General features: G+C 43.0%; 1 protein-coding gene across 1 annotated transcript in view; it reads right to left on the bottom strand.

Annotated features, from left to right (window-relative positions):
* Nucleotides 1-21222, bottom strand: part of CREB3L3 (cAMP responsive element binding protein 3 like 3) — a 68738-nt gene that overhangs the window by 16225 nt on the left and 31291 nt on the right. Inside the window, exons 4-9 of the mRNA XM_088446457.1 lie at nt 20440-20555; nt 20165-20296; nt 18824-18930; nt 12394-12462; nt 12137-12221; nt 8118-8214 (exon numbers count right to left, since the gene is read on the bottom strand). Of these exons, the coding sequence (XP_088302583.1) occupies nt 8118-8214; nt 12137-12221; nt 12394-12462; nt 18824-18930; nt 20165-20296; nt 20440-20555 (606 nt within the window). The remainder of the gene's footprint in view (nt 1-8117; nt 8215-12136; nt 12222-12393; nt 12463-18823; nt 18931-20164; nt 20297-20439; nt 20556-21222) is intronic.

Below are 21222 nucleotides of genomic sequence, written 5' to 3'. Positions count from 1 at the left end.
TTTCTATGATGGTAAAAGGCGTATTAATTAGAGATGAGCGGGTCCGGTTCTCTGAGAACCGGACCCACCCGTACATAGGGGATCCCAGTCCGGCTCGGGTTTTCCCATCTAACTCTGAATCCAAAACCAGGCAAAACGTCATCATCTTGCTGTCGGATTCTCACAGGTTTTAGATTCTATAAAGACTGTGGAGAGTGTACAAAACAGACATGCTCTGTGCTGCTCTGTCTGTGCACGTGTTTTCAGCTTCTCAAGGGTGCAGTGTTGTTGTGCTGGGGCTGCTGCTGTGTTGTCCTGTCTATCAAGGGGCTGCTGCTGTGTTGTCCTGTCTATCAAGGGGCTGGGGCTGCAGTACATAAAGGGGTGCTGCTGTGTTGTCCATAAAGGGGCTGGGGCTGCAGTACATAAAGGGGTGCTGCTGTCCTGTCCATAAAGGGGCTGGGGCTGCAGTACATAAAGGGGGACTGTTGTGTTGCCCATAAAGGGGCTGGGGCTGCAGCACATAAAGGGGGACTGCTGTGTTGTCCATAAAGGGGCTGGGTCTGCAGTACATAAAGGGGGACTGCTGTGTTGTCCATAAAGGGGCTGGGGCTGCAGTACATAAAGGGGTGCTGCTGTCCTGTCCATAAAGGGGCTGGGGCTGCAGTACATAAAGGGCTGCTGCTGTCCAGTCCATAAAGGGGCTGGATCTGCAGTACATAAAGGGGGACTGCTGTGTTGTCCATAAAGGGGCTGGGGCTGCAGTACATAAAGGGGTGCTGCTGTCCTGTCCATAAAGGGGCTGGGTCTGCAGTACATAAAGGGGGACTGCTGTGTTGTCCATAAAGGGGCTGGGGCTGCAGTACATAAAGGGGTGCTGCTGTCCTGTCCATAAAGGGGCTGGGGCTGCAGTATACATAAAGTGGTGCTGCTGTCCTGTCCATAAAGGGGCTTGGGCTGCAGTACATAAAGGGGGACTGTTGTGTTGTCCATAAAGGGGCTGGGGCTGCAGCACATAAAGGGGGACTGTTGTGTTGTCCATAAAGGGGCTGGGGCTGCAGTACATAAAGGGGGACTGCTGTGTTGTCCATAAAGGGGCTGGGGCTGCAGTACATAAAGGGGGACTGCTGTCCTGTCCATAAAGGGGCTGGGTCTGCAGTACATAAATGGGGACTGCTGTGTTGTCCATAAAGGGCTGGGTCTGCAGTACATAAAGGGGGACTGTTGTGTTGTCCTGTCTATCAAGGGGCTGGGGCTGCAGTACATAAAGGGGGACTGCTGTCCTGTCCATAAAGGGGCTGGGGCTGCAGTACATAAAGGGGGACTGCTGTCCTGTCCATAAAGGGGCTGGGGCTGCAGTACATAAAGGGGGACTGCTGTCCTGTCCATAAAGGGGCTGGGGCTGCAGTACATAAAGGGGGACTGCTGTCCTGTCCATAAAGGGGCTGGGGCTACAGTACATAAAGGGGGACTGCTGTCCTGTCCATAAAGGGGCTGGGGCTGCAGTACATAAAGGGGGACTGCTGTCCTGTCCATAAAGGGGCTGGGGCTGCAGTACATAAAGGGGTGCTGTTGTGTTGTCCATAAAGGGGCTGGGTCTGCAGTACATAAAGGGGTGCTGCTGTGTTGTCCTGTCTATCAAGGGGCTGGGGCTGCAGTACATAAAGGGGTGCTGCTGTGTTGTCCATAAAGGGGCTGGGGCTGCAGTACATAAAGGGGTGCTGCTGTGTTGTCCATAAAGGGGCTGGGGCTGCAGTACATAAAGGGGGACTGCTGTGTTGTCCATAAAGGGGCTGGGGCTGCTGCACATAAAGGGGTGCTGTTGTGTTGTCTTGTCCATCAAGAGGCTAGGGCTGCAGTACATAAAGCGGTGTTGTGTCATCCAGGGGGTGCTCTGTCAATTCAGGGGTGCTCTTCCCCAGTGTATAAAAGTTAAATAAAATTATCATTCCACAAAAAATAAACAAAGCTATTTATTTCAGGTATTTTTTGTGTGCTAGATACGCTATTATTGTTCAGTGACACTGCCGGCCAGATCGCAGTTTATCATCCACGTATTGTGACACTATAAGTTGTAGCACAGTGTGTTATTCTTATTCATAAAAAATATTGTTACACTGTAATACCCCTTTCAGAAATACGACCCGGAAAATTTCCTGCTTAGACCCGGGAATTTCTCCTGTGCAAATTCCCGGGTATTTGGTCGAGACCCCCCTTTCACACTACAGTAGTGATTCCCAACCTCGGTCCTCAAGGCACACTAACAGTACTGGTGATATCCATGATTGTGCACAGATGGATAAATCAAAATTACAGAGGTACTAATTAAGTCATTTGTGCTCAAGTATGGCTATCCTTAAAACCTGGACTGTTAGTGTGCCTTGAGGGCCGTGGTTGGGATTCCCTGCACTACAGCGTCTACCCTTAGTTTTAAATATCACCTGCCTCTCCTCTGCTCTTCCTAACCTATCCCCTCCCCGGCTGCCGCTGAGGATGTCATCATCATGCAGCAGGCAGCCGTCCAATCAAATTGCAGCCACTATTAAAATAGGTAATAAAATAAATAATTTCCTATCTGCCCTGGTGGTCCAGCGGGAAAGTGGGCAGCCCGCTGTGGCTGCGAATCACTGGCGGTCTCCAGCGCCGGTGTGTGTCCCCGGCATCCGGCTGGGGGTTCTCTGTGCCTGAGGACCCGGCCATGGTCGCTGACTCGGTTGTCAGCGCCACAGCCACTGGCACGGGGTGGTGGTGAGCAGCAGCGCAGTGCATCCTATAGGACACTCTGCCCTGCCAACTCATTGTAATGAGCAGCAGCGCTGAGCGTCCTATAGGACGCTCTGCGCTGCCAATTCATTGTAATGACCAGCAGCGCTCTGCGCTGCCAATGTAAAAGCTGCTTGGTGCAACCCGGGAGTAGTAAATTCCCGGATAGCACCATTCAGACATACTGTAAGCAGGGTAATTTCCCGGGACTTAAGAGTCGGGAAATACCCTGGTCGATTGAAGGGTTGGCTAAACGGGAACGTGTTCCCGGTTAGGTACCTTTCAGACATAAGCGGCAAAATGGGAATTTGGCTGAGGCAGGCCAAATTCCCGGGATTCTTGGTATGTCTGAAAGGGTAAGTGGTAGTGCAGTGTCATTCTTATTCATAAAAAATATTGTGAAACTAAGTTGTAGTGGTGTCTTATTCTTATTCATAGAAAATCATAGAAAATCTTGTGACACTAATTGGTAGTAAGTGTGTTATTTTCTTATTCATAAAAAACCTTGTGACACTGTAAATGGTAGCGCAGTGTGTTCTTTTCTTGTCACAAATCCCTGAGGAAAGTCTATAAGTGTTTCGGCGGGTGCCTTGTGTGAGCCTGATCTTTCCAATACTGTACTCAAAGAGGAACCTCCTTCCACCACTTGTGCATCCTCTGCAAATGTGGGGATGTGCAGCACAAGTCAACATGCTGATATAGAAATTGAGGATGCTTCTGTGGAAGTGCACCAGGATGAGGAGGATATTTGAGTAGCTGATGCTAATAAGGATGTTGATGATGAGGATGTTGTTTGTGTAAATCAGGCCCCAGTGGAAACAGTTTTTGCCCATGATAAGGTAAAGCCCATTGTCATGCCTAGGCATAAAAAAAAAATACACTACTTATGTGTAGAATCATTTCTACCCAAATCCGGACAACAATTGTCAAGCCATCTATACCCATTGTCATGCCAGAGTAAGTAGAGGTAGGGACCCTAACCTTCTAGGAACCTTCCCCATGTTACGTTATCTACAGTGTAACCATCAAAAGTGTTTGGAAAATCAGAAACTTTGGCTAAAAAAGTAACAACAAGCAGTCCAGCGTCAGCAACCTCCCTTCTCTCTGCTAGATTCAAGCACCTGGCATCTTCACCACCAACACCTTCATCAACCATATCCTCAATAATGACTGGAAGTAGTCCTGCATCCAATTTGATAATGCTAACTCAGTCCTCCCCTATCCTGGATTCTTCAGAAGAATTCTTGAGCGCTACACCTACTTCTTCTGGGAGTTGATCTTCATCCCAGAAGGGGCCCAGGAAGACTACTGGTAGTGTTCTAAAAAAACAATTGACTGTTAAACAATCCTTTGCAAGGGGGAGCAAGTATGACAGCAGTCACCCAGTTGCAGAGCAGATCATTGATGCCATAACATCTATGCTGGTATTAGATGTGCATCCAATATCCACCATTAGTGCAGTGTGTTTTAGACAGTTAATTGAGGTCCTGTATCCCTGCTACCAAATCCCATCCCACTTCACTAGAAAAGCAATTCCCAGCCTGTACAGGGACGTTAAAAAAACAAAACAAAAAAAACTTAGTGTCCTCCAAAATGCCACTGTACCCACTGTGCACTTAACTGCAGATATGTGGACAAGTGGAACAGGGCAAATGCAAGATTACATGATTGTAACAGCCCACTGGGAGGGTGTATTGCCTTCAGCTGCACCAACAGCAGCATCTAACAAAAAGCAACTTATTCGGAGGCAGGCTACTCTGTGTATAACCGATTTCTCTAAGAGGTGTACTGACAACCTCTTTGAAAAAAAGTAATTGCATAATGGATTACCCTGCTTGGACTCTCCTTGGAATTTGTGATTTCTGACAATGCCACCAATATTGTGAGAGCATTACAGCTGGGTGAATTCCAACACGTCCCATGTTTTGCTGACACTATTAACTTGGTGGTGCAAAATGTTGTTAAAAATGACTGGACCATGCAGGAAATGCACTCCGTGGCCTGCAAGAAATTTTGAATTTGCCCTGTCACCAGCTGAAGCAAGAGGTAGTTATGAGGTGGAACTCCACCCTTTATATGCTTGAGTGGATGGAGGAACAGCAAAAAGTAATCCAAAGCTACACAACAAAGTATGACATTGACATAGGAAGAGGAAGGGGACCTTACTCAAGCTCAGTAGAAAATACTTTCTGTGTTGTGCAAAGTGCTGACACCCTTCGAAGTAGTCACCTGTGAAGTGAGTTCAGACACGGCCAGCTTAAGTCAGGTAATTTTGGAAAAGCAGCTTGAGAAACTGAAGGAGGAGCTGAAACAAAAGTGATTCTGCTAAGTATGTCAGACTTGTAGTTCAAGTCCTTTATTTGCTTTGCCAGGATCCAAGGGTTGTCAGGATCTTTTAATCAGAGCAATACATTTTGGCGACCGTGCTCGATCCTAGGTTTAAGTCATACGTTGTCTTTCTTCCCAACGGACACAGATCTGAAGAAGTGCAAAGAGCTATTGGTAAGCAAATTGTCAGCTAAATCATCACATGATGCAGAGATGGCACCTCATTCAGTTTCTCCAGCAAGTGCGGCTGCCAGGAAACAATTAAACTTTCCCAAAAAAAGATCCACTGGTGATGCAGATGAGTCAACACAACCAAGTCTTGACATCTGGTTGGGTCTAAAAGAATTGCCTACAATTAATGAGACCTCTACCGTTACTCCATGTGATACTGTCACCATTCAAAGAATGGTTGAGGACTATTTTAATGATATCATCCAAATAGGGATGTCAGACAGTCCGGTTCCATACTGGCAGGAAAAAAAAGACAATTTGGAGGCCCTAGCACAAACTAGCTTTGCTTTACTTGGGCTGCACACCCTCCAGTGTGTACTCAGAAAGCGTTTTCAGCACAGCCGGAAACCTTGTCAGCGATCAGCGTAGGAGCAGCGATCGGCGTAGGAGGCTACTTCCTCAAAATGTGGAAAAGATGATGTTCATCAAAATGAATGATACATTTCACGAGGAAGACCTTTACCTGTAATTACATTCAATAATTATTGTAGCACCTGAGGCTGTAATGGTGGATTCCAGTGGGGATGAATTTATTTTGTGTGAAGATGATGTACACACTGATGAGAGTGAGGAATCGGATGATGATGGCGACAACGTCTTGCCTCTATAAAGCCAGTGTGTGCACGGAGAGATCATTGCCAGCTGCCCATTGGTAGCTTGTTTTGTTGGGGCCCAAACAAACCAATCGCTTCAGCCACAATTGGCAGTCCCTGTCGCTGAAGTAATTGGTTTGTTAAACTGTGCATGTCCTGTTTACAATATACAACATAAGGGTGGGTGGAAGGGCCCAAGGACAATTCCATCTTGCACCTCTTTGCTTTGCATTATGTGCTGTTTGGGGCATTGCTGCTGACATTTTTAATTTTATAGTTTATTAAACTGCCATCCTGTCTGCCGCTGGAGTGCCACTCTGTGCCATGTTGGAAACTGAACTGCCACATGTTAGTGCCGCCCACTGCTGTCGCTTAGTTTATTCAGCCAGGTAGCTTGATGCAACCTTTTGGCCTAAACTGGATGAAATCAATATTGTGAACTGTGAGGTGGTCAAAATTTACTGGAAATAAATATTATTGAGATTAATTACACTGTAGGAACAAAAACAGGCCCAAATTATGTTTTATGATTTTTTTTAGAAAAAAATACAGATCCAAAACACGCAAGGGTGGTTTTGTAAAATCAAATCCAGATCCAAAACCAAAATACGGGGGTCGGTGCACATAGATTTAATACAGTATTAATACACCAGCCCTAGTATTAATACACCAAGTGCAATTAAGTATTGCCAGAGGATCTATCAATATCATATGATGCTATGGCCCTCATTCAGAGCCGGACGCTATTTGCGGTCGTTCGTTTAAAAACAAGGGGTGGCTATTTAAATGATCCGTACGCACATTGCAGTGTGTTCACACCTCTAAGTCTGAACGAACGAGCAAAACATACGCTCGTTTATTTGTTAAAAACGCCCCCTGGCCGCACGCATCCTACGTCATGTCCGCTATTTATTAGATTAATCGAGTACATCGACCAGCGTATGAACTGCTCGCTATTCTTGTGGTTGGTGTTTGCTACCACAAATTTGCGTGCAGTTCTGGCTATAAAATAACCCAGTGACGTGGTCAATGATGCTGCTGTTTTAAATATACACACCCATAAAACGCCCGTTTTGACCTTTAAGCACGCCTGCGTTCGGATCTCCACTCCCCATTTTCAAGCACCTTCCCCTGTTACCACCCACATACGCCTCATTCTGTCACTCAAAATAGCAGGCACTCGCTATATAGCGTACAAAGGATTTTCGGCCGCACTTACTGGTTCGCGCATGCGTACTAAAAAGCGTACGCATGCGCAGATGTGCAAACATCGCTCGGAACGAGCGTACTGCCGCTAACGAGCGGCTCTGAATGAGGGCCTATATACTTACCCTCTTTTTCCATTTTGAAGTGCTTAAAAATTACTTATTTTTCTGATGCGATAGTTGGTGATCACTGATCATAAAAAATATATGTTTGGTGTACACATTTGCAGCGCTTTGGAGTCTACGGTGTATACATATCATGTGGAAAAATCTCTCACTTGGTTGACCCTGACTAGGTTGTGAAAGAATAACAAAATATTGTTCTATTTAAAAAATTATTCACCCAGCCGGGAATTTGACATAACTAAAGCCAATTCCTTATTGAGGGACACTTGCTAGAATTTATAAACATTGTTGGTGTTTTCCCATATGTTTTTGTGTCATGTTTCTTTCGCCTAGAACATTTATTTCTATAAACAACATTTTTTCCCTTGGTGTATGTTCTATAGTGAAAAGTACCTATTGTTGTTAAACTCTTTTTTTATTGTAATAGTGATATATTAAAAGTTATATTTGACAATGTATTTGTCATGTACACTCTGAAGCAGTGCCCCAACAAAGGGTTCTTCCTGTTGGTATTATTGCTTATGTGAGTATTTGGTTAGCTATGGTGCATGTCCGTGTTTGTTGGACCTATTTTAATTTACCATTAGGCTCCCCTTATTTTTATTTTTCACAGATTTTTACACCTGAGACAAACATGAGGTGCTCTAGAAATGGCTGCCGCCCATAATATTATAAAGAGATGAACATTCTATGTTATAATGTATGGTTGCATTTTTGTTTTCTTGTAATTACATGGACAGCTTTTGATAAATTGATTTCTAGTTTAACTTATTTTTAATACTTATATATATATATATCATCTTGTTTGGTTCACACATTTGGAAACTCTGTCGGACTTTGTTGGATATTGGGAGCTGACATGAAAGTATGTTTATTTTAAATTATGATTTACCTCTTACAGGAAGGAAATCATTGCCCTCTTGTCCTTTGTTTCTTGTAAATTGGCTCATGGAGGGGAAAATGATGAGAGAGAAAGACAGCAGTAGTACCTGCAAGGGAAGAAAATATTGATATAATCTGGCTTGTGATTAGCAGTAGAAAGCAATGTGAAGCCAGTGCCAGTGCATGGACTGTGGGCTTTTTGTGGGTGGTAGATGTTGCAGCCCCTAGGTAAAATCCGCAAATGCCAGTAACACATACTTGTACATGCCTACTCTCCCAGAATGTCCAGTAGACTAATGAATGTTGGCAAGTTCCCCCAGACCAAGGCCACCCTCCCATATCCTCCACTCCTCTTTAGTGTTTTGAATCATCATAGCCCCACCTTGGCTGCACAATGTTGTAAATTGCAGCACTGCACAATGGGAGTGAGGCTATAATGACAACGAGCTTTGCACGCCATGCAGCTTGCACCTACCCCCAAATATAATAGGTTGTGGGATCCCAAGATTTTGGTGAGTTACCAGATAAATTTAAAGTGGCAACGTTTAGTAAGGCCACTTTAAATTTATCTGTTAACTCACTGAAATCTCAAGATTTTTTGAATCTTGCAGCCTATCACATTTAGCCCATGAACAGATAATTCAGTAGTGCACACACTAGAAAACGATTGTTATCAAGATTGTTCCAACGCTAAGAGAATCATGTAAAGTGAGTAAAATGTTTCAGGTGTGTACCTAACAACATATACAAGTGGAGACTGAGGGGTGTAGACCATTTCAGGAGCTCAGAGCCGGCCATAGGCATTCTAAGCAAATTCCTAGGGCATCTGGAATGCCTTAGGGGTATCCCAGGGCTCTGCAGCTCAGCTCAGATAGCGCAGCGGTCAGGTCAGAATGAGCTTCTGCACAGAAGCTCATTCTAGCTACAAGACAAGTAAGATGGCTGTGGCCACTCCTCCCATGGGTTTTTGCATAGCCGAGTAGTAACAACGCATGGCTCTGCCTCCTCCATTAGCCACTGCCGCCCAGTGCCTATGCAGGCATCAAGGGAAAGCACTGGCACTGCAGCAGGGACGGTCCCGACTCCCACTCCCAGGCCTGGCTGAAGAAGAGACAGATGGTCAGACCACCACCAGACAAGAGTGAGTCTATCTTAGCTCAGGCTGGGAGAGGGGCGGGTATACTACACTATGAGAGTGATTCTCTCCCTTCTTTTCTGTTTATAATTGGGAATGTGACACCTCATACTATGAAGTGAGCAAAGGACTACATTCGAATTTCCGGAAAAGACATATAAACCCAATGTACAGCCTATTGGGATAATATGGTATGCTCATATCTATTATAAGCAGGAGAGATATATATCACTATCTACTACACTATACGGCACTTGTTCTCACATTTTTGCTTTATATATATATATATAAAATAGACAATAGGATACGCAAAACGGCACTCAGTGAGACTTCACAGCAGAATAAGTAACAATAGCACGACTTTGCTTAGGGTACTTTGGGAAAGGGCACTGGAGCATTGTTGTTTGGTTGCGAGTGCCAGGCCAGCTTGGACTATATATATATATATATATATATATATATATATATATATAATGAGATTATCTGCTTGGGGGCACCAGCCAATAAAGGTTTTTGTCATAGAAGTAATTACTGTACAATTTCCTGCCACTCTAATTTTGGGCTGGTAATTATTATATCAGTGACTGAACTTAGAATTCCTGCCTACTATATGATAATCCGCATGTGACATATCTGTGATGCTATTTACCCCTCTTTACTGCTATCCAAATTGGTATAATAGACTGCAGACCATAATTTTAAAGAGATCTCTGCCTATGATCTGTGAGCCTTATTTTTATTAAATTCTAATATATGGAAGCTGGATGACTGTATGTTGTTATTAAGCATTACACTGCAGTTACCCTATGATTGGGTAACTGCCTGAGGAAGTGGCCAGGTGCCATGAAATGCGTCCAGTTTTAAGCAAGACTTTAATAGTTATTTATTTTTTGCTTTATTTTTACGGTTCTTCATTTCGGATGTAGATATGAGCCTGGCGGCCGTGATGCCGCCGCTCTCAATCCTGACACTGAAAGTCTGACACGGGACTTAAGATAGGCGTCGAAACACCGTGATCGGCACTACTGGGGAGGGTTAGGGTTAGGCTACAAGAAGGGAGGGTTGGTGTTAGAGGGAGAAGGGGGAGGTTAAGTATACTTACCCGTCTCCTGTCGGGATACCAACCATCGGGATGCCGCTGTCGGTATTTTGACAAGAGGCATCCCGACAGCCGGCATTACATACCGATTCCCTTCCTTTTAATTCAAGTTATCTTATAATAGTGTAGTTATTAGTATATTTATTGTCTGCACCAGCGATAATGTTTTTACATTAATTTAATATATCTATTACAATAACTTTGATGTGTAATATGGCATTTAATGTAATAAAAATATTTGAAATTATACATGTCTCAGTCAATCCCCTTTTGCATTGCAGCTCACTTTGCTTAAGTGAATAAGAGGTATTACCCACTATATATCAGTTTCTGTAAATTTTCTGAACAAATTCCCACTATTTCTAATTAGCTCTTTTCTCAGGACATACCTGCAGGGAGGAGCTGAATGTCTGTATACAATGTGTGGCATGCCCGGGGCATGATGATGCAATGCCAAGCTTAATGGCATTGTGAAGCAGGGGCGCGATGACTCGATTCAGCGCAAATCGCGTCACCGGCCAGCCCCGCTGTGAGGGGGGGGGTCTGTGGGGTAGCGGGGAAAGTTGCAGGGGGGTGGCTGCAGCCGGGAGATTTGCCTACTTTTCCAGAGGGCTGGGAAATCACCCCAATATTCGGGAGACTCTCTGCCATCCTGGGAGAGTAGGCATGTATGATGCAAGACTGTTGCAGGAGCGTTACCCCATAAATGGCTTAAAATGTTCCTGCAATGGCCGGTATTGGGACGTTGCATCTTATGTGCTGTTTATATTTTTTATCCCAACTACCCGATCCCATAGAAGCCCCTACGCACTGAGCTATGTGTACAGGGCTTACAGGTGGCTCACATGGGGTCAAGCTGTGTGCACACTGCTCAGCTGATTGGGAATGTTTACCCTGATTAGCCGGGGATGGCAACGTATTTACCTAGCTTAAGGAATTGTTAGTCGCAACCTACAGTGTCATTGACACTTATACCACTCCCTTCTCGGCTCCAAAGATACCTTCTATTATCTTAATGTTTGATCTAAAAGCAACTGACACCTTTATTTTGCTTATTGCAGATTTTATTGCCTTTTATTGTTTTTTTAGGGCAGTTCCTGACCTCACTCCTCTATAAGATTTAGATTTATTTACATGTTCCTGGTGCACTCTCTAGTCAAATGCATTTTATAGGTACGTTTTTACCAATGTAATATAAACAAGTAGTGGCATACAATATATGCAGTATCTTATGATTTATGTAAGAATTGGGTTGATCGGAAATCTTATTCTGTTCAGAATTTCCCTCACTGTTTTCCACATAAAGCATAAAGAAGACCCTGGGCCAAATGTAATAGGTAATGATTTTCAGGAGATGGCGTGATTCTGGAGAGATTCTCACTAAATTATAGGGCAATTAGTTTAAAGGCAAAACCGGGTTGCTGCTTTAGATCTAGTGACTATCTTGCCGTTATAGCGCCAATCACAGGCTATTACATTTGGTCCAGTATCTTCACACTTAGGACTCATTTAACAACAACAGGCAGACTGGCCCTCGTGCATGCGTATGACACAACAGCCCATTGCTGGCAGCAATAGGACAGCATGGAGGATGCCACTGAGAAGAGGGGTAAGTAATGTTAAATACCAACAGCATATTCGTTGGTATCACTGCAGTATTAAACTAAAAATGCAGTTTGTAATAAGGATGGTTGTTAAATGTGGCCATTACTTTCCTGCACACAACACAAATATACAAAGAAAAATGGAAAGGTAGGAGTTCCCTTTGAGAATAATTAATGAAGTGTTTGCTTACCGCCACGCAGGTGCCTGTCTGAACTGCCTTTCCTGCAGACTGGGAGACCAAGGTCTGAAGTTTGCGCAATTGTTCAAGAAGAGACCTGGGCACATAGAACATAAGGGATCACTGAAAGATTTTCACAACAACCGATATACTGTACATTTTTAACAGAAATTTTCACAAAATCCCACATTTCCTATTCTTCCACTCTCTACATCTAACAGATACTTTCAATAACTTTACAACCATCAAATTCAAGATATACCACTCACATGTTGTGTTTCTCCAGCTGAAGAACTTTGCGCTGAAGCTCCTGATTCTGGGCTGTGCATGCAGACATTCTAAGATAAACAGACAAATAGTGGATAAATTGAGTATTTTAATTTTATTTTGCCACAGGAAAATGACAATGATGACAACCTCTTTCTCATTGATGCCTACTTTTGAAAAAGCATTTCAGGGAGATTGTGAAAGCAACACCTACACAGTACATGTGGTGCTGAAGAAAGAGTGTTCTGCTCAGTATGAGATGGATGTCATAAAATTGACTTACGCCCATCTGTAAATGAGCCCCAAAGCAGTTCCATCATTTGGCACATATATAAAGTGTATATTTGAGAGAAGACTGTGCTTTGAACCAAATATTTAAGTGTTGCAACATACAAAAAAAATAATTTCTGAAATGGTCACAGAAAGAGCCTGCACAGATGGCCAATAAGTCTGTCCTTAAGCCCATTAGACCACTCTATTGTGCATTAAAAATGCTGTACTCTATTTTATTTTCTTACATACTAAATGACCCCCTCTAACTCTCTCCTTTCCACCAGGTTCATGCACATTGTCATACATCCCCTGTAATTCTACACACACATGCCAACTATTGGAGAATACAATACATCCCCAGTTAATCAGCATACTACTTTGAGCACGAATCATGAATAATTCATCACCCTTCCTTGGGTAGACAGCCACGTTCAAAATTTCCCTTACTGTTTTCCGCATAACGTAGTGTGCCATACTTGCCTACTCTCCTCAAAATTGCAGGGTGGTTCTCATTTTTTTTTGTGTAGCCCCCCAGCACCCCCGGAAGAGTGGCTGGATCTCCTGCACCCCCCCACTTCCTAGTGAAGTGGAAAGAATGGGAAGATAAAAATGGTAATCAACGGTATGCAGTGGCAGTGCTAAAATGATGTGTAAACATGTCATTTAGCCCCATCCAATCTCTATGGACCCATGAATTGCAGTATTTTGTCATGCTGGGGATGGGGCCTAATGAAGCCAGAGCCCGGCCCTGCCCCCAGAAGTAGCAAGCTGCTTCTCCTCTCCAGGCTTCTCTAGGAGAGGAGATGAATAAAGTAGGAAAGTATGTAATGTGCTGGAGAGTGGTGGCCATTTTCTTGTAGCAGACAAGCTTTTTATTCTACTCCCCAGTGTTTCCTCCAGAGAGTGATGACATCATCACTGTATTGCACCCAACTGACCATGCTTCAGGGAGTTTGTCCTAGGGAGTCAGGGCGGGAGATTACCACTATTTCAGGCAGAGGTGAACAGTTCGATTTCCCTGTAAACCGAATACACCTGAACTTTGGGATTCCGAGTGACTCCGATTCCTGGCTCGGGTCATCACGCCAAGTTCAGATTCCTAAACGAGGCATGGTGTAATCTTTCGCAGCTTCGGATCTCAAGGGTTTTGGATTGCATATAAAAATCCCTCTCTCGTAATTGGGTGCCATTTCACACAGGAGAATGGAAAGAGAGGGTATGGGACTGTGGGCTGTAGCACTGTGAGGCACTATGTACAAAAGAAAATGCCATTAGCAATCTATCAGAGCACCATTAGTGCCCTTAGGAGTTAGTTAAGTTTTTAGGTTTAGATTTTACAGTTTAATAGTAAATAGATCTGGAGATAGGAGTAGGTGCCTGGGAAGTGGCACTAGAGAATCATTGTCACTTGTTTGTCACACACACTGCACACTCTCACACTGCAGTGCAAACACACAGGCTAAACACACAGACATACTGTGTGGTGCTGTTGATTTTTGTTGTTGTTGTTGTTAAAGCTGTATACTATATTATCTGTCCAAAAAACATAGTACTGTGTTTGAGGCTGCTTCACCCCAAGAAGACCTCTTTGTTTTGCATTTTTCCCAGTTATATATACATATATAGCAAAAAATATATATCCTGATTTCTAAAACAAAAAAACCTGCAAACTTTTCTAATTTAATTAAAAAAGTATATTGTCTATTTCAAGAAGTTGTTTGTTGAGTCCAGTGACGCAGCATATATTACTGTTCTGTGTGGTGGTGTCTTACCCTTAATCTGAACCCCAAAACACTTCTCACAAAGACCTGTTCTTCCAAATGCATGTAAACATTTGCCAGTATTGTTTATGTCTAAAAACAAAAAGCCATAAGTGCAAAGATGACACTATGATGTCTCCTGTTTCAGTTTCTCCTGCAAATGCTGCTGCCAGGAAAAAAATCCTGACCTTTCAGAGAGACCCAGTGGTGAGGAGGATGAGTCGACTCAACGCAATCTGATACAGAAAGCTTAAACAGAATGGTGGAGTATTATTTTAATGACAATACACAAATTAGTATGTCACACGGTCTGGGAGGAACAAAAGCAAATTTGGAGCCTCTTGTACAAACTAGCTTTGCTTTACTTAAGCTGCCCATCCTCCAGTGCGTTCTCAGAAAGAGTGTTTAGCACAGCTAGGAACCACATAGGAGATCAGCGTAGGAGACTACTTCTTAAAAATGTGGAAAAACTAATATTCATAAAAATGATCTACAAATTCTTTTTTCATACCTTTGCCGACAAATTACATAGAGAGACTTCTGTAATGGTACATTCCATTGGGGCTGAGCTAATATTGTGTTATGATAACAACACTGATGAGTGTAAGCATGAGGATGATAATGACCTCTTCCAATGCCCGAGGGGGTCTATGCAATGGACCAGAATCATTGGGGGCCCCAATGATTCTGGAAAGACACCATTCTCTCTAGAGAGGTTATTCAGTTTTTGCCCTATAGTCATGCTCTAGTTTGCATGTCACACAGTGCCACTAGTTAATATTACATACATGTTTTTAGGGTTATAACTAGTGGTGTGTGAGAGATGACGCTGCCCATCGAGCAGAGTCAAGGGAAGGGCACCATCACTGTCCCAGTGGTATCTGTATTTGGTTTGCAGGGTGCCTGGAACAGCACCATGCTGCAGCCTGGACAGCCACCTGGCACTTCCCTAGGATGCTCCGGTTGCTCAGATTCCTGTTCCTCTTGCCCCCCCTCATTGTGTCATCATGATGCTACATTTGTATGGGCGTTGTTGGCCCAGGGCACATTATCACCATGCTATGGCCCTGCCTGAGATACACCACACTATACACAGATCACAGCAATATAACACACCTGATACATACTGGTCACTATATACAGGTCACAATGATATCACATATCTATATACCTAAAATAATAAATTTTTGTGTCTAATCTGCATACCAACTGATGTTCAGTAGGATAAGTGGAAAATATATTACATTTCTACCTACGGTCGGAGTGGCACAGTCAGGTTACAGAAAGTGCACTCATAGAATACATTGTTACCAGTGGTGGATTTTACTTATGGTCTGCAGAGCTGCAGCCACCCCAAGTAAAATCCACCACCTGCAGGGACTGCCTATAATTGGTAGTAGCTTCCCATTGGAGGTACTCCCTGCTAATCACAGCTGGACAGGCTGTCCCAAGGGGAGGTGTTTTCTCCCCCTGGGACTGCCAGTCCGGGCTACAATTAGCAAAGAGAGCGCTTCCAATGGGAAGCCACTCCCCTGCTATAAGGGCAGCCTTATCTTTCTGCAGGTGATGAAGTCCCTAGAAGCCTATCCTGCTATTCAATTTGTGCCGCTGCTGATTGTTACTCTATTAGAGGGTCAGATACTTGGCAGAGCAGGACCATTGACTGGTGGCTGGAATGGGGGTCCCTACCCCTACATTCTCCTGAGGGGTCCCTCATGCCTCAGTCCGACACTGTTTCTACCTCTCATGAGTTCAGTTTGTACCTTCTGGGTTCATTGTTTGTAGCAGTCTTGGAATGCACAATCTGGTTCAGAGGCAAAAAAAAAGGTGTTGGTACAGTTACATTCGGTATGACATGGTTCTTTCGCTTGGAAATCCCCATATGAGGTGATATGAGGAGGTTCCATTGATTAAGCTTCAAATAAAATACATTTCACAGTTAAAATTCCCTGCTATGCATGTCTCACATGGCTGTCCCGCTACTTCAGGAAGTGAACCTACAGTGTTTCACTGCTTGTTGAAGTGGATAGCCATCTGAGAAACACATATAAGTGAATTTTAAGTGAGAAATTCATTTTATTTTATGCTTTATTATTGTTTCTTTGACATTTTTTTTTTTAAATATATATATTAACATTTTTTTGTTTGCCTGTTTATGCTATGTGATACTATGAAATTCAATGCATTAATTTTATGTATTGGGCCTGATTCAGACATGGACGGAATTACAGAGCAGCATACAAGCGGCTATGAAATTCCATCCATCTAAAATGCAAATACAGCAGGAGATGTCTTTAGGAAAGAGACACCTCCTTGCTGCCATGGCGTGATCCCAGCGCTGTGACTGAGGTTGCAGCCTGGGATCACCATCGGAGCAATTGTGACCATTGGTCACGATTGTTGTCCCTTTGGCCAGGTTACAGTAGCTGAAGCTTACTGCAGCCTGACCGGGTCCTGGCGGCTTGCAAGGCCAGGAAGTCTGCGTCCATGGGCGCAGGCCCTAGCCTCATCCCTCCGGGAATGCTGCCCAGGAATGTCCCTGCTCCGCCTTCCAAACGCTGCAGCTTGTCAATCAGGGCTGCACATGCGCAGCACACTGGAATAGGAAACAAGGTGAGTGTATCAGACACTTACACATGGTTCAGGGATATACACAAACATGGAATATGACCCAAGCTTATCATGGAGGTCACCGACTACTGGAAACCCCCAGTCAGCACCTGGAACTACTTGAGAGGAATTCAACCTTAGCCCTGACCCTCAGGTCCATGGAACTGGAACCAGTACTTAAGAACTTAGGAACTGGGCAGCTGGAATCCACTGGAAGTGGTACAACCTAAATACTGGAGCTGGATGCCTGGAGCCTACAACCTCAGAGATGGACTCAGATCTAGTACTCAGTCCCCAGAACCCAGAGTCAGCCACTCCACTATAAATTCAGCATGAACCTAACACTCAGTGAGAGGACCATCAGGACAACAACCACCATCGATGGTCACACAGATGGTTCGATGAGCAGAGAGTCCCAGAGGCAGGCTTGGAGCAGTCATGCTGAGAAGAGTTGTGGATATGAACCGGACTAGAACCAAAGGTGTCTGGACGGGCTGGCACCAGAAAACACTAAAGAAACCTTGAACAGGTCTGGCACTGGAGAGATCAGGAGGTGACTTGAACCAGACTGGAACCAGAATAGTACTTGCAGTTCACTGGAACCAGTGGAGATAGGGACTGGACTAGAACCAGAGGACAGAGGAAGAGGAGATAGCGGCACTGAACACAGGCTGGAGGGTTTCTGGATACTGGCATGAACAATAATACTGCAGATTAGATTGAACCAACTCACAGGTATCAGGGTAGAAGTGGCTTACACAGTCACAGGTAGCAGGAGCGCTGGTTCAGGCAGCAGACTGCAGTCAGAATGTGCACACTGGAGAGTGAGCACACAAAGGAAGCTATATTCCAAGTTTTTCCAACCGTGTGCTAGTGACAGCTGCAGCTTTAAATAAGACTCTCTTGCAGAGAATAGGAGAGAGCAGTCATGTGAGCGCAGCAGACAGTGACTTGATGTTAGGAATCGGCTGATCTGATCCATCATGTCTGCAACCATGCATCTTATGGAAATGCTGACATCGCACTGGAACAGGATGGCCCACCTTATAGAAGCACCGACGGACAAGGTATAAGCGGCTAAGTCCATGGTTTGTGATAGTCTTTAAAATTGATTTATCTCTCAAATCACAATTGAATTGTGTGAATAAATATTTTTATTCACTGTACAGTATATTGGATGGACATTGCTATATCTCTGCTTAGCTCACACTATAAGGATTTGGTTAATCACCAAAATTTTTATTACAACTTCTAACCCTACTTCCAAGTGCTCATTTCAACAGTGTTATATCGGCGCCAGAAACTTTTTGGGTCAGTGAATATGTATGGTTTGGGTAGGTGGGAACTGTTAGAAAAGTAAAAATTATTTTCAAAGACAATTTGCTTTTGAAGTGATGCATCCAGGTTACATTTTATATGTTGTCAGTGAACCTTAGAGCAGTACAAGCCCCATCATGTGATGTTTACTAAATGTAATAGTGTAGTTTGTATTACTGTAAGATACAGAGTTAAAATGATTGATTGTAAAAATTACCTCTGAGATGCAAAAACAAAAGGAATTTCATTGTGCAGTTTTTCATAAGTAATAAATAAAAAAAAAGATAACTCCAGTGTAAAATCTTTAATATAAGTGAACATGTCCTACCTCAACTCATTAAATAAAACTGGTCAGTATTTCTGAGTTATATGCAAAAACAGTCTGCGTTTTTCCCGCATGGAATAAAATGCATTTGCACGCTTAAGCAAAAAGAAAAAACAAGGTGCATATATAATATATATTCATATATACCTTGTTTCCAGTCCATCCATGTATTCTTTCTTCTTTTTTCGACTTTCTTGTGCTGACTGTTTATTGCGGATTTTGCGACGGATTTTTTTAAGGACACGCTCCTCATACTGAAATAAGTAGTGGAACTTGTTTGGAGAGATACTTCATAAATAAATTGACATCATAAGAATAATACGGTTTGAAAATATGAAAGTTGTTACAAAGCATCACAAATATAAGAGCCATATTAATATATAATATATAAAACATTATTATTAATCTGAATCAGTGACTGAGGGCCTAAAACTGAATTCAAATTCAAAATTTATAAATGTTTAGCTGTGTTTCCAAAAAAACATTTATCCATGGAGAATGGTAAAATAAAAGCGTTAACCATGAAGGAAGTCAAATGTACTAATTGTGTCCTATGGCTCCTATTTCTTCTATTGCAAATCCTATTGTGATACAATAATTTTATTGATGACACAATAATTTTATTGATGATGTTATATATTTTTAGCGCTTTCACTTTGCATGAGGTGTGGGACTTATCCTCCACATATACATTAAATCTGCAGACGATGATACCACTTGTCGTCAGCGGTGAAGGGTGCCACTGTAAAAAAACAGCTTACCTTCTGCCCACTGGAACTGATTTCAGGGCATGCTTAAGTGATGTCCTCATGCCTTCATTTTGTAAATAAATGTAACAAAATAAAATGTAATGCAGGGATGGGGATGGGGGATTGTAAGTCTTCAACCTCCCCCATGTTGGCACCTAGAGAAATGGAGGCACACTTGTTCAAATGAGGAGTCCTCCTATTTCAAACAGTGTACACCCATACAAAATATTGTCTGGTCGTCAGTTTGATATCAGACATTGGGGCAGATGTATGAAGCTCTGGGAAGTGCTAAAGTGAAGAGTGATAAAGGACCAACCAGTCAGCTCCCAACTGTCATTTTTCAAACACAGCCTGTAACATGACAATTGGGAGCTGACTGGTTGGTCACTTATCACTCTGCACTTTATCACTTTCCAGAGCTTCATACATCTGCCCCAGAAATCCCTACTCTGCAGAAAAATCATAATGTTCAGTGATGGGAGAAACACCTTTATATGGATTAAAGGGGGATGTATCAAACTTTATAGAGAGATAAAGTACCAACCAATCAGTTTCTAACTGTCATTTTCCAGTGGTTGGCACTATTATCTCTCTCCACATAATCTGTCTCCAAGCTTCGATACATATCCCCCTAACAATTCTAATATCAGTGAGTGCTGTGTGCACTGAACATGTGGGCAGAGCAACATAATATTAATGAGCACTTAGAGATAAGTATTGCTGACCATAATAATATTACCTTGGTGAGCGGTAGCTGAGTAGGCAGTATTACTCCTTCCTTTGAGAGAAGTTTCTTTTCATCTTCAGTTAGTACTAACTCTCCACAGTTTCCAACATTGCGACCAGTCAGTGGAAGGGTGTAGGTCTGCTGCTATTCAGAGAGTAGAATCATGACAAGTAGGAATATTAAAAGTATTGAGTGGAAATTCCTACATTTTGCATAAAGGTGAAGAAGAGGATTGAAGAGTTCTTTTAAGAAATCAATCTGAATATTAACATTAGTGCATAGCTTACCATGTCAAAACTATTTGATAGTAATAGATCTTTTACAGTCAGAGGATAAGACATATCTGTTGTCTGAGATGGTATTTTAGGATTAGCCTCATGGCAAAGCTGTCCCATCCACATGTCTAAAAAAGGAGACAAAATCAGCATCAATATACACAGAAAGCTTAATAGGCGCTGTCCACCTTCGCATTACTTTCATTGATTGGTTTGTAGTAAATTAGTAGTAATGCTGAACGCTTACTTTAATTATTCTGTTCGATTTAGTCATGTTTTTGTATCTTGAGGCACAGGCTCTTGTTTTTTTTTTGTTTCGCAACAACTTATACAATTGTGATAGGAAAGTAAAAACGTCAGCTCAAGGTTCTGCTAATAATTTATTTTGTACTATCCCTTAATTAATTGTTTCCTTTTTTCTCACAAATAGTGCTTGTTTTAGACCCACTGTTGTCTTAAAGAAAAGCCAGTATTTGACATTAATATTGATCAGATTGTGCATTGCTGAAATGAGCAATGGGCCTGATTCAGAGTTGTATTCTTTTAGTCTCGCTGCTGCATCCAAAGATGCAGCAGCAATGCTAAAATATGTTAATGCCGAATAGACTCCTCCTGCTGGCGTTTGTGATCTGATGCTGCGTCCGAGGTTGCAGCATCGGATCACTGTGTGACCATCTGCCATCTGTGTAACTCTAAGGTTATGTAGGATGGCCAGTGCTTTCACACGGCCAGGGCCAGTGAAGCTGCGTCAGAAGATGCAGACACTGACCTCAGCAGCCACAGAAAATGGGGCTG

Source organism: Taudactylus pleione, unplaced genomic scaffold (genome assembly GCF_031769625.1).
Source record: "Taudactylus pleione unplaced genomic scaffold, aTauple2 ptg000399l, whole genome shotgun sequence".
Lineage (NCBI taxonomy): Eukaryota > Metazoa > Chordata > Amphibia > Anura > Myobatrachidae > Taudactylus > Taudactylus pleione.
This window is presented reverse-complemented; position numbering and strand designations above follow the sequence as displayed.